At 45.0% G+C, this 13554-nt stretch overlaps 1 protein-coding gene across 1 annotated transcript; it reads right to left on the reverse strand.

Moving 5' to 3' along the window:
- Positions 1–871: 871 nt before the first annotated feature.
- On the reverse strand, positions 872–12294 carry LOC121556671 (zinc finger and SCAN domain-containing protein 2-like). The gene is made up of 7 exons (XM_045216035.1): positions 12110–12294; positions 11396–11526; positions 10163–11206; positions 3976–4087; positions 3607–3731; positions 1987–2124; positions 872–1084 (listed from the first exon to the last, which is right to left on the reverse strand). Exons 1-7 carry the CDS (start codon positions 12117–12119, stop codon positions 872–874), a joined length of 1773 nt encoding a protein of 590 aa, XP_045071970.1. The 5' UTR covers positions 12120–12294.
- Positions 12295–13554: the final 1260 nt, after the last annotated feature.

The following is a 13554-nucleotide window of genomic DNA, read 5'->3' on the forward strand; positions in this document are numbered from 1 at the left end:
TAAAAACAGGTATTTACACAGTTAAAGGGTTAAGGAGGGGTATGTGTTTAATTAACCTCTTTCCCCAATACACTTCACATGATAATTATATTATGTCAGCTAAAGAATGGTTCTCAGATATCCCCTTTTGTACATCTCAAGCCACAATGCTACGATTTCTTCCCATTGTGGACACTCTTATGCCTGATAAGGTTACTCAGGAAGGCGAAGCTCTTGTAACATAGTTTGCACTTGAAGGGCCTCTCCTTGGTGTGAACGGTCTGGTGCCTCTTCACATAGTTTGCCTCAGTGAAACGCTTCCCACACGTGGGGCAGGCATATGGCTTGTCAGCGTCCAACCTAACACTCGGCCTCCCACGTTGTGATCCAATGACACCAGAGGAGGTAGAAGCAGGAGCCACCACCCTCAGGTGGTTAGTCTTTGAGCTCTCTCCTTGACCTCTAGCCATTGTTTGGGTGTTGTTGAGATTGTGTGCTGTGTTATAGGCTAGGTACCTCTTGTGGTGAACGCCCATCCTGACCCTGTCTGTATTGGTTGGGTAACCATGAGGTAACTGAGGAAGGCTAGACCCAGGTCCAGGCCTTCTATGAACCCAGTCACCAGGCATTAGATGAGACCCTGAAGGAAAAGACAGACTTGCTGATAGACTCCCACCAGGGGGCTCTCCCACCACTCTCTCTGAAGGCTGAAGCCCAGGATGACCTGCTCTGTTCAGCATAGATACTGTGGTGTTTGTATCATAGGAACAGGAGGGTATATCTCTATCAGCCCCAGGCCCTGCTTCATCCCTGCACTGAGACTGTGAAGAGAAGGGTCTGTGCTGCAGACTGGAGCCTCTGTCTCTCTGATGACCACCAGGACTGAGGTGGTTCATTCCACCTGTCCACTGGTTGTGTTCTGTGTAGTGGTTGTGGTGGAGTCTCTGTCCCTCGTGGTTCGGCCCTGGTTCTGACTCGGGAAGGAAGAGGGACGGCTTCTGATCCAGGGTCCTGATCCGGGGCCAGGGATTGTGACCAGCCGCTTCAGAGGTCCAGTCTCTCCGCCAGTAACACTGGAGATCAGCAGGTCTTCATGGACTGCAGACTGTAAACACAAATTGTACAGAAGAGCATATAAAGGTTTATATAAGAAACTCTTTGCTGTACAAACAGAAACATGACATTATATTATAAAATGTTAACCACAGTCAAGCCCATCTCTAACACTGTGATTCAAGTACCTAACAATATGGAGCCATTGGAGTTTATTATAAAAGAAATGTCCATGTGTTGATTCAAGAATGAAGTGTAATGTTTTGGTTCGACTGATAAGGGAAACGCAGACCCTGCAATGATACAAAAATAACCAAGTCAGTCAGCACAGAGTTGATTTTGTATTTAATTGCAACAAAATGGTCATACCCTCACATAACATGAAGTACAGTACTTTTATTGCACAAAACAATACATTTGACAAGTAGAATAACTTTTCTCACTATGGTAACACTTTACCTTTTCTGTAAATCTGGTACCCTCACTTTGATAAAATTAATTTTAGAATACTTTGGAAAAGGTTCAACATTACATTACACACATCTTCACTACTTTATGTCAAGTAAACATGAATTGAGGTACTATCCTTACCTCACTATAAAAGCTAAAGGGACATAGTTATCACTTTTCATCAGTGAAGCATTTTTACAGACACCATCACACCAACCATCACCATATCATCAACTCTGCCTCATCATACTCATTCTTTCCTCAGTTCACCTCATCCAGTTCCCTACTACATCCAAAACCGACAGAATTAACTACAAACGAACAAACTAGTACTACATTACATGTCACTACTCATGGGCCGTGTGCATTTTTTGCTGGTGTATCCTCAGGTAGCTCCTCTCTGAGAACCTCTTCCCGCAGTGCGTACAGGAAAACGGCCTCTCTTCTGTGTGCATCTTCAGGCGCATCTTCAGCTGGTGCTTGTGGGAGAACCTCTTCTCACACTGGGGGCAGCTGGAGGGTTTCTCCCCGGTGTGGATCCTCTGGTGCCTCTTCAATCTTGGACGAGTGGGAGAAACTTGCCTGGCACAGGTGGCAACCAAACAGATTCTCCCCCATGTGCATCCTCTGGTGGATCTCCACCTGTTTGGGGAAACTGAAGGCTTTCCCACAGAATGAACACTAGAAGTGCTTCTCTTTGCCACCGGATCTACTGATAGCATTACTACTACTGTCATTTGTCAATGGGTTTGTGCAGCCATTTATTGTTGAGGCACTGGCATTGTCTGAGTTCTGGTTTTACATTAGGAGAGTGTGAGGAGGATGAAGGCCAGGGAGTGTCTGTGTTGTCACAGGGTCCATGTTCCAGTTGATAGATCCTATAGAAGTCAGGCTGAAGGCAGCACCTGTTAGGGGGGTTAACCTGAGGCGCCATCAGTCTCTCTGAATCACAACTATAGGAGCAGGACGGAGCATCGCTAGCCGAGTCTGTGTCTGTTCTCTCCCGCCGCATACAAACACCTCCCCGTCCCCGCAGACCAAATCTGCGCCGCCCTGGTCTCAGCGAGTCTGTTGTCATAGAGACTAAATTCACCTGTTAGGGCAGTGGTCACCAACCGGTCGATCTCCAATGCATTCCTAGTCGATGGCCGAACAGTTCTGTAAAAAACCCAATGATAAAGCCTTGCGTTCCTATTTATTATTATTTGTCTGGCGCTGTTGGCTGTAGGTGCACCCGATTCAGCGGTGTTCCCATTTTGAACCATTGCATGTGTTTGAAGGTACAACCTCTGCCTTGCCGGCAGGCCCGGAGAGCAAATCAAGTGCACTATAGGCCTACCTCCGGCCAATCGGATGGCTCAGATTACCGTGTCTGCAGTAACGTAGCAGGCTTAAAAGAAAGCTACAGCGAAGTTGATACTGTGAGATGTAAAAACTTTTAAAATCATGACTAGAGAGAGACTGTCAACGAATACAGCAAAGAGGTGCTGTTTTTATGAGTGAGTTCATGTTTAAGTTCTTACTCAGCACTGTCAACACTTTGTATTCAACACTTTTATAAGCAATAAAATGTGCATTCTTCCTTCTTCCCCTCGCACTACAACCAGCACTGCAGTTGTAATGAATGAGTAGGAAAGTGTATCGATAGGCTTGCGTTGTTTTTTTTATATTGAAGAATATTTCACTTTCTCTGTTCATCGGAGCAAGTCAAGTAAAGCCAATATGTGGTGTTAATGTATTGGGCCTAAAGCCTACTGCACAAACCTCATTCATACAGTACTGTTTTTAATAGGTTCATGTTGCATAGGCTTACATTTTTTAAGGCTTGCATTTTGACTCAGAAAGTGACCACTGTGTTAGGGGGTTAACCTGAGGCGCCATCAGTCTCTCTGAATCACAACTATAGGAGCAGGACGGAGCATCGCTAGCAGCGTCTGTTCTCTCCCGCCGCATACGGTCACCTCCCTGTCCCGGATCAAATCTACGCCTTGCCCTAGTCTCAGCCAGTCTGTTGTCATGGAGACTAAGTTTGGATGTTGTTTTGTGATCAACTGTCTGTTTCTGGTTGTGGTTAACAGTGTTGTTCCCCAGCCCAGAGTTGAGGACGCTGTCCCATCCACTGACCTCCACTGTGTCGCCTCTGGTCCTGGCCTGCTCAGTTATGTTATTCCCTGGGCCCTTGGCTGCTCCCGTCTGGGTCTGGGAATCCAAGACGGCTGCCCAATCTCTGTTAGCCTCCAGCCAACCACCTACAAGAAGAGGTTAGAAAATAGACTAAAAATATGGCAGAGAAAACTCTACATCTGGAGTTTTTTTTGGTCAATTACCTGGTCAAGTTCATACATTATAATGTGTGTTTTTATATGTAAATATATGTTGTATTGATTTCACTTAATGAATGAATAAAGAGAATTCAGACAAAGAAAGTCAGGCGCATCACTATTCCCATTGAAGATCTATTACTGTATGTAGGCTATATGTATTTCTCCTTACCTTGCTCCCCCATCTTTACTCCACTCAGCAGTTCAATGCTCTCTGATCCATCTTCTATTGTCTCCTCTTTGACTAGCAGCAGATCAGACTTCCCATCCTCCATGTCTACTGACTGTAAGAGATACAAAGTGAGAGGATGTTGGATCAAGAAATCTGATATGAGCACCCTGCTATGGAGCATCTTCTGATTGAGCAATTAGGGATGGCTATGAGTACTATGCAAACATGTACGTTCATTTGCTACTGGTTAGATGTTGTTAATGGTTTGATAACTCAAAGACATAGTCCCACACTTAAGACAAAATCTATCAAGACCTGGGCCCGTATCCACAAAGTCTCAAATTGAGGATCAGGTCCCCATCTGGCTACATATTCTTATTAATTATGATCTAAAAGGCAAAACTGATCCTAGATTGCACTACTACTCTGAGACACTGTGGATACGAGCCCTGACCTAATACTATGCAGACAGTAGTTTACAGTGGGCTCACCTCAGTGAGACTGTGTGTGGTCCTGTGCTGTTCAGCTGGTTCCTCTGTGGGTTCAGGAGGAGGTGTAGTCTGGTTGTCCTCCATGACCATGGTCCCCTCAGGGTTCCCCAGACCCTCCTCACACCCCTCCTCCTCCTCCTGGAAGAGACAGGTGATACAGATTACAGACATTCCTTCCCTCAGGTACGTACACACGCACACACAGATAATAAACACACTTTCAACATGGAGTGTTTACCCATCCCCACTATGTTTGAGTCCTTTACTGTAGTTACAGAATTACTTCATTGTTGTTAAACCCATCATGGTGGACATAAATAATATGTTGTGGGTAAAAATAAGTCAGCTATGATAAATCATCAGACAAACCTGATTAAACTATTTTGACGTGTACAGTCGTGGTCAAATGTTTTGAGAATGACACAAATACTAATTTTCACAAAGTCTGCTGCCTCAGTTTTGATGATGGCAATTTGCATATACTCCAGAATGTCATGAAGAGTGATCAGATTAATTGCAATTAATTGCAAAGTCCCTCTTTGCCATGAAAATGAACTTAATCCCCCAAAAACATTTCCACTGCATTTCAGCCCTGCCACAAAAGGACCAGCTGCCATCATATCAGTGATTCTCTAGTTAACACAGGTGAGAGTGTTGACGAGGACAAGGCTGGAGATCACTCTGTCATGCTGATTGAGTTAGAATAACAGACTGGAAGCTCTAAAAGAAGGGTGGTGCTTTAAATCATTGTTCTTCCTCTGTTAACCATGGTTACCTGCAAGGAAACACGTGCCGTCATCATTGCTTTGCACAAAAAGGGCTTCACAGGCAAGGATATTGCTGCTAGTAAGATTGCACCTAAATCAACCATTTCAAGGAGAGAGGTTCAATTGTTGTGAAGAAGGGCGTCAGGGCGCTCAAGAAAGTCCAGCAAGCACCAGGACCGTCTCCTAAAGTTGATTCAGCTGCAGGATCGGGGCACCACCAGTGCAGAGCTTGCTCAGGAATGGCAGCAGGCAGGTGTGAGTGCATTTGCACGCACAGTGAGGTGAAGACTTTTGGAGGATGGCCTGGTGTCAAGAAGGGCAGCAAAGAAGCCACCTCTCTCCAGGAAAAACATCAGGGACAGACTGATATTCTGCAAAAGGTACATGGATTGGACTGCTGAGGACTGGGGTAAAGTCATTTTCTCTGATGAATCCCCATTCCGATTGTTTGGGGCATCTGGAAAACACCTTGTCCGGAGAAGACAAGGTGAGTGCTACCATCAGTCCTGTGTCATGCCAACAGTAAAGCATGATGAGACCATTCATGTGTGGGGTTGCTTCTCAGCCAAGGGGAGTGGGCTCACTCACAATTTTGCCTAAGAACACAGCCATGAATAAAGAATGGTACCAACACATCCTCCGAGAGCAACTTCTCTCAACCATCCAAGAACAGTTTGGTGACGACCAATGCCTTTTCCAGCATGATGGAGCACCTTGCCATAAGGCAAAAGTGATAACTAAGTGGCTCAGGGAACAAAACATCGAAATGTTGGGTCCATGGCCAGGAAACTCCCCAGACCTTAATCCCATTGAGAACTTGTGGTCGATCCTCAAAAGGCGGGTGGGCAAACAAAAACCCACAAATTCTGACAAACTCCAAGCATTGATTATGCAAGAATGGGCTGCCATCAGTCAGGATGTGGCCCAGAAGTTAATTGACAGCATGCCAGGGCGGATTGCAGAGGTCTTGAAAAAGAAGGGTCAACACTGCAAATATTGACTCTTTGCATTAACTTAATGTAATTGTCAATAAAAGCCTTTGACACTTATGGAATGCTTGTAATTATACTTCAGTATACCATAGTAACATCTGACAAAAATATCTCATAACACTGAAGCAGCAAACTTTGTGAAGACCAATACCTGTGTCATTCTCAAAACTTTTGACCACGACTGTACAGTAGGTGTTTGTTAGTGTGTGGGTCTGTGTAGGTATATTTAGTAAGTCTATATTGGTTATAAAGTGCTGTTGGGTGTATGCAGAATAGGGTGAGATCAGATGTGATGTACAGTGAGGGAAAAAGTATTTGATCCCCTGCTGATTTTGTACATTTGCCCACTGACAAAGAAATGATCAGTCTATAATTTTAATGGTAGGTTTATTTGAACAGTGAGAGACAGAATAACAACAAAAAATCCAGAGAAACGCATGTCAAAAATTTTATAAATTGATTTGCATTTCAATGAGGGAAATAACTATTTGACCCCTCTGCAAAACATGACTTAGCCACCAGGTTTTCACACATCTCAAGAGGGATTTTGTCCCACTCCTCTTTGCAGATCTTCTCCAAGTCATTAAGGTTTCGAGCCTGACGTTTGGCAACTCGAACCTTCAGCTCCCCTCCACAGATTTTCTATGGGATTAAGGTCTGGAGACTGGCTAGGCCACTCCAGGACCTTAATGTGCTCCTTCTTGAGCCACTCCTTTGTTGCCTTGGCCGTGTGTTTTGGGTCAATGTCATGCTGGAATACCCATCCACAACCCATTTTCAATGCCCTGGCTGAGGGGAAGGAGGTTCTCACCCAAGATTTGACGGTACATGGCCCCATCCATCATCCCTTTGATGCGGTGAAGTTGTTCTGTCCCCTTAGCAGAAAAACACCCCCAAAGCATAATGTTTCAATCTCCGTGTTTGACGGTGGGGATGGTGTTCTTGGGGTCATAGGCAGCATTCCTCCTCCTCCAAACACGGCGAGTTGAGTTGATGCCAAAGAGCTCCATTTTGGTCTCATCTGACCACAACACTTCCACCCAGTTCTCCTCTGAATCATTCAGATGTTCATTGGCAAACTTCAGACGGGCATGTACAGTGGAGAGAACAAGTATTTGATACACTGCCGATTTTGCAGGTTTTCCTACTTACATAGCATGTAGAGGTCTGTAATTTTTATCATAGGTACACTTAAACTGTGAGAGACGGAATCTAAAACAAAAATCCAGAAAATCACATTGTATGATTTTTAAGTAATTAATTTGCATTTATTGCACGACATAAGTATTTGATACATCAGAAAAGCAGAACTTAATATTTGGTACAGAAACATTTGTTTGCAATTACAGAGATCATACGTTTCCTGTAGGTCTTGACCAGGTTTGCACACACTGCAGCAGGGATTTTGGCCCACTCCTCCATACAGACCTTCTCCAGATCCTTCAGGTTTCAGGGCTGTCGCTGGGCAATACGGACTTTCAGCTCCCTCCAAAGATTTTCTATTGGGTTCAGGTCTGGAGACTGGCTAGGCCACTCCAGGACCGTGAGATGCTTCTTACGGAGCCACTCCTTAGTTGCCCTGGCTGTGTGTTTCGGGTCGTTGTCATGCTGGAAGACCCAGCCACGACCCATCTTCAATGCTCTTACTGAGGGAAGGAGGTTGTTGGCCAAGATCTCGCGATACATGGCCCCATACATCCTCCCCTCAATACGGTGCAGTCGTCCTGTCCCCTTTGCAGAAAAGCATCCCCAAAGAATGATGTTTCCACCTCCATGCTTCATGGTTGGGATGGTGTTCTTGGGGTTGTACTCATCCTTCTTCTTCCTCCAAACACGGCGAGTGGAGTTTAGACCAAAAAGCTCTATTTTTGTCTCATCAGACCACATGACCTTCTCCCATTCCTCCTCTGGATCATCCAGATGGTCATTGGCAAACTTCAGACGGGCCTGGACATGCGCTGGCTTGAGCAGGGGGGACCTTGCGTGCGCTGCAGGATTTTAATCCATGATGGCGTAGTGTGTTACTAATGGTTTTCTTTGAGACTGTGGTCCCAGTTCTCTTCAGGTCATTGACCAGGTCCTGCCGTGTAGTTCTGGGCTGATCCCTCACCTTCCTCATGATCATTGATGCCCCACGAGGTGAGATCTTGCATGGAGCCCCAGACCGAGGGTGATTGAACGTCATCTTGAACTTCTTCCATTTTCTAATAATTGCGCCAACAGTTGTTGCCTTCTCACCAAGCTGCTTGCCTATTGTCCTGTAGCCCATCCCAGCCTTGTGCAGGTCTACAATGTTATCCCTGATGTCCGTACACAGCTCTCTGGTCTTGGCCATTGTGGCGAGGTTGGAGTCTGTTTGATTGAGTGTGTGGACAGGTGTCTTTTATACAGGTAACGAGTTCAAACAGGTGCAGTTAATACAGGTAATGAGTGGAGAACAGGAGGGCTTCTTAAAGAAAAACGAACAGGTCTGTGATAGCCAGAATTCTTACTGGTTGGTAGGTGATCAAATACTTATGTGATGCAATAAAATGCAAATTAATTACTTAAAAATCATACAATGTGATTTTGTGGATTTTTGTTTTAGATTCCATCTCTCACAGTTGAAGTGTACCTATGATAAAATTACAGACCTCTACATGCTTTGTAAGTAGGAAAACCTGCAAAATCGGCAGTGTATCAAATACTTGTTCTCCCCATTGTATATGTGCTTTCTTGAGCAGGGGGGACCTTGCGGGCGCTGCAGGATTTCAGTCCTTCACGGCGTAGTGTGTTACCAATTGTTTTCTTGGTGACTATGGTCCCAGCTGCCTTAAGATCATTGACAAGATCCTCCCATGTAGTTCTGGGCTGATTCCTCACCGTTCTCATGATCATTGCAACTCCACGAGGTGAGATCTTGCATGGAGCCCCAGGCCGAGAGAGATTGACAGTTATTTTGTCTTTCTTCCATTTGCGAATAATCGCACCAACTGTTGTCACCTTCTCACCAAACTGCTTGGCGATGGTCTTGTAGCCCATTCCAGCCTTGTGTAGGTCTACAATCTTGTCCCTGACATCCTTGGAGAGCTCTTTGGTCTTGGCCATGGTGGAGAGTTTGGAATCTGATTGATTGATTGCTTCTGTGGACGTGTCTTTTATACAGGTAACAAGCTGAGATTAGGAGCACTCCCTTTAAGAGTGTGCTCCTAATCTCAGCTCGTTACCTGTATAAAAGACACCTGGGAGCCAGAAATCTTTCTGATTGAGAGGGGGTCAAATACTTATTTCCCTCATTAAAATGCAAATCAATTTATAACATTTTTTACATGCGTTTTTCTGGATTTTTTTGTTGTTATTCTGTCTCTCACTGTTTAAATAAACCTACCATTAAAATTATAGACTGATAATTTCTTTGTCAGTGGGCAAACGTACAAAATCAGCAGGGGATCAAATACTTTTTTCCCTCACTGTATAGTAAAGAGAGTCAAAAGTCAGAATTAAAAGTCCCATGTTGTGTTTATTAAACATAAACAAGTGTTAATTACACCATATGAAAACCACACCTAAAAATCTGCATGAACTTCAATTTCTCATAAAAAGTGTCTTGGGAAAGTAGTGAATGGAAGTAATGAAACATGCAATTGGGAACATCATATAGCCTACACAGTATAAACACAATATGTAACAGACTTTTTAGGCTTGTAAACCTTATATATCACACAATGTCTGGATGCAATCTTCTATTCAGGAATATTCAACACTGAAATCGGTTACTCTCGTTATTCCAAATGCATCTGGATCTTTTCTGTTGACAACAATGAAAATGAATCTTTGTCTTTAATGCAGGGTTTGATCTAAACTTCAGGCAAATTGGCCTTTCTCACGTGTGGACCTTCAGGTGCCTTTTCAGGTCACCAGCCTGGGCGAAGCGCATGTGACACTGGGTACAGCTGTAGGGTTTCTCCCCTGTGTGGACCCTCTGGTGCCTCTTCAGGTCACCAGCCTGGGCGAAGCACATGTGACACTGGGTACAGCTAAAGGGTTTCACCCCTGTGTGGACCCTCTGGTGCCTCTTCAGGTTGCCCGCATGGGCGAAGCGCATGTGACACTGGGTACAGGTGAAGGGTTTCACCCCTGTGTGGACCCTCTGATGGATCTCCACCTTCTGGGGGCAGCTGAAGCCTTTGTTACAGAACATGCAGAGGAACCGCTTCTCTTTACCGCCCGTTGTTGCTCCCCCTTCCCGCGGCTTGGCCTTTTGGTTGTTTGAGTTCGATACCTGATCAAAAAGGACGCTGCCTTGTGAATCGGAAGGTGCCATAGACATGGCCACTGGGTGTAAAGGGGAGTGGGTTGAGACATTTAGATTAGTCTCTAAGCTTTCCCTGTAGTCTAAGAAGTCACTGGTGTTGCCTTGTGAGTGTCCTTCTCCTAAGTGAGTCTCGTCTGCATTCCATGTCAGAGGAGCATCGCCCTCCACTTTCACAGTCACCTCATCTACGACCAGACCCTCCCCTTTCTTATCTAGGAACCCTTCAGAGTATACACTACTGCTGTACTGGTTCCAGTCCCCTCTCATTGGATTAGTCTGTGTATCTAAGCCCACAGGCATGTTACCAGGTATCATCTGTGTCTCTGTAGCGTATGAACAGGACGGATCACTGTGAGTCTGTAACGCGTCACCTGAGTCCTGATGGGACATTACCGTCCTTGGGTTACCGTAAAGTAAATACTCTGTGCAGGGAGCAGGAGGACAGCCGAGTCGCCCCAGCCCCATTAAAGTCTTTGTGTCTGACTTGAGGACGGCGTTCGGCATTCCACTGACCTCGGTGATGCTTCTTCGGGTCCTGGGCTGCACTGGGGCGGTGGTGGGGTCCTCCATGGCTACAGGGGGCGCTCCAGCTGCTCCAGTCTGGATGTCTCTGCTTTGCCGTGGGTCCTCCTCTCCTTCAGACCTCTCCTGCTTGACCCCAGGACCTGCAGCCTCTGCATCTGCAGACTGACACAAAAAGAGATGAGGTTATTACCGGTACATGAGCTGAATTGGATATCAATCTTGTAGGGAAGTCTCACAAGCTCACCTATGTAAGATGAATTATGATGTACATGTAAGCAAGTGAATAGCTGAGGGGAGCCTTTCTGAAATAAACAGGCCTCATTTGATTTTATGCAACATTATTACACTAACCTCTATCACAATAATGTGCTGGGTTGACGTTCTACTCCCCTCATCAACCGTGATTGGTTGGTCATCTCTCCATGTATTGTGTCCCGCTGGCTTCACAAAGCTCCTGTGGCCTCCAGTGAGATGTCCTTCACCTGAGAGCGATTGGGGGAAAAGAGGTGGTTAGGTTAGCTACTGTGAATGTTCAATGGTATCTTGTACATTATTGACACTGTCTAGAAATGACATGGATGTAAGGTAATTCATCTCATAAGTTCTTGATATAGATGGCCGTAGGTAGCCTAGTGGTTAGAGCGTTGGGCCAGTAACCAGATGGTTGCTGGTTGGAATACCTGAGCCAACAGGGTAAAAAAAAAAAACTGTTGATGTGCCCTTGAGCAAGGCACTTAACCCTAATTTGCTCAAGGGGAGGCGTACTACTATGGCTGACCCTGTAAAACAACACATTTCACTGCACCTATCTGGGGTATGTGACAATAAAACATCAGCTTTTTTACTATGTATTATGTTCCATGCATTACATTGTCTTCATTGAGTAAATCATACGAAATGCTATAAATCAATAATCTGGTTAGAATATATTGTTTCTTTGCTAAATAATCAAGGGAATTATTGCATTCTATCCAAAAACGGACCAAGACCCAATTCTGGGTAACACCTGTGAACACATGTGCAGATGGGAACGGGGCGACAACCCCTGCCTTCTGCAAAATGTACCTCTTGCCATTCCTCTGTATTTGTCGAGGATCTTGATACTACTGGGACGACTGGCGAGGACGCGTTCCCGTGCCACCTTCAGTTCAAGTAGCTGCAGTTTCCTCCGCAATGCCCTGTTTTCTTTCTGGCTTTGAGTTATTTCCAAACGAAACACTGCATAGTCGTCGTCTACGAGTTTACAGATCTCTGCCACGGCTGCATTCGCTAGAACCTCCATGATGGAGGCTATTTGAGTGTGAAAAACCATACAGTTAGCCATTGTTAGCTACCGCTAGCAGCTAGCTAGTGTTACCTAGATAACACCTATCAACCAAGTCCTCTCCAACGGGAATTAAAGACTACATGTCGTAAGTATGTGATGCTGTGCAGTTAAATTAGTCATATTTTGAATTCCAGGGTGTTAATAAACGTCTAAATAACAATATAAACGCTAACGTGGAAATTGTTCTTGCTGTTCACTTCCGTTTACCCTCTTTCTTCTTCTTTGTGTAGTTTTCCGGCAGACTAGACGCTTGGTTGCGTGTTGCTGCCTTTCACAGGTCGGAGTGTTCACGAAAAGGAGATTGGGGGGGAATTTAATTGCACCACTATCTTACCCTACAAATACACCACTATCCCCAACAAACCCACCACCCCTTCCCACTACTTTGGTCCTAATAGGTCGTCGGCCTGGGAGGATGGAACCTCTTCTCTCAAAACCCACTGTAGTTCTTCTGCACTAAAACCTTGGACACGCAAAAACTTCTCTGCTACTACTACCAAATCAATCTTCTGGAATTTCCGTTCCATCTGTATGGTGCAATTAATGACCATAGCATTAAACGCCAAGAAGCCAACCTTACTAAAGCACAAACTGTTTCGGTCACTCTGTACTGGCCTACTCTCAAATAAAATTGTATTGGTCACATACACATATTTAGCAGATGTTATTGCGGGTGTAGCGAAATGCTTGTGTTCCTAGCTCCAACAGTGCAATACTATCTAACAATTCACAACAATACACACAAATCTAAAGGAAAATAATGGAATTAAGAAATATATAAATATTTGGACGACAAATGTCGGAGTGGCATTGACTAAAATACAGTAGCATAGAATACAGTATATACATATGAAATGAGTAAAGCAGTATGTAAACATTATTCAAGTGACCAGTGATTCCATGTAGGGCAGCAGCCTCTAAGGTGTAGGGTTGAGTAACCGGGTGGTAGCCGGCTAGTGATGGCTATTTAACAGTGATGACCTTGAGATAGAAGCTGTTTTTCAGTCTCTTGGTCCCAGCTTTGATGCACCTGTACTGACCTCGCCTTCTGGATGGTAGCGGGGTGAACAGGCCGTGGCTCGGGTGGTTGATGTCCTTGATGATCTTTTTGGCCTTCCTGTGACATCGGGTGCTGTAGGTGTCCTGGAGGGCCGGCAGTGTGCCCCCGGTGATGCGTTGGGCA

This window comes from Coregonus clupeaformis, unplaced genomic scaffold (genome assembly GCF_020615455.1).
Source record: "Coregonus clupeaformis isolate EN_2021a unplaced genomic scaffold, ASM2061545v1 scaf0584, whole genome shotgun sequence".
NCBI lineage: Eukaryota > Metazoa > Chordata > Actinopteri > Salmoniformes > Salmonidae > Coregonus > Coregonus clupeaformis.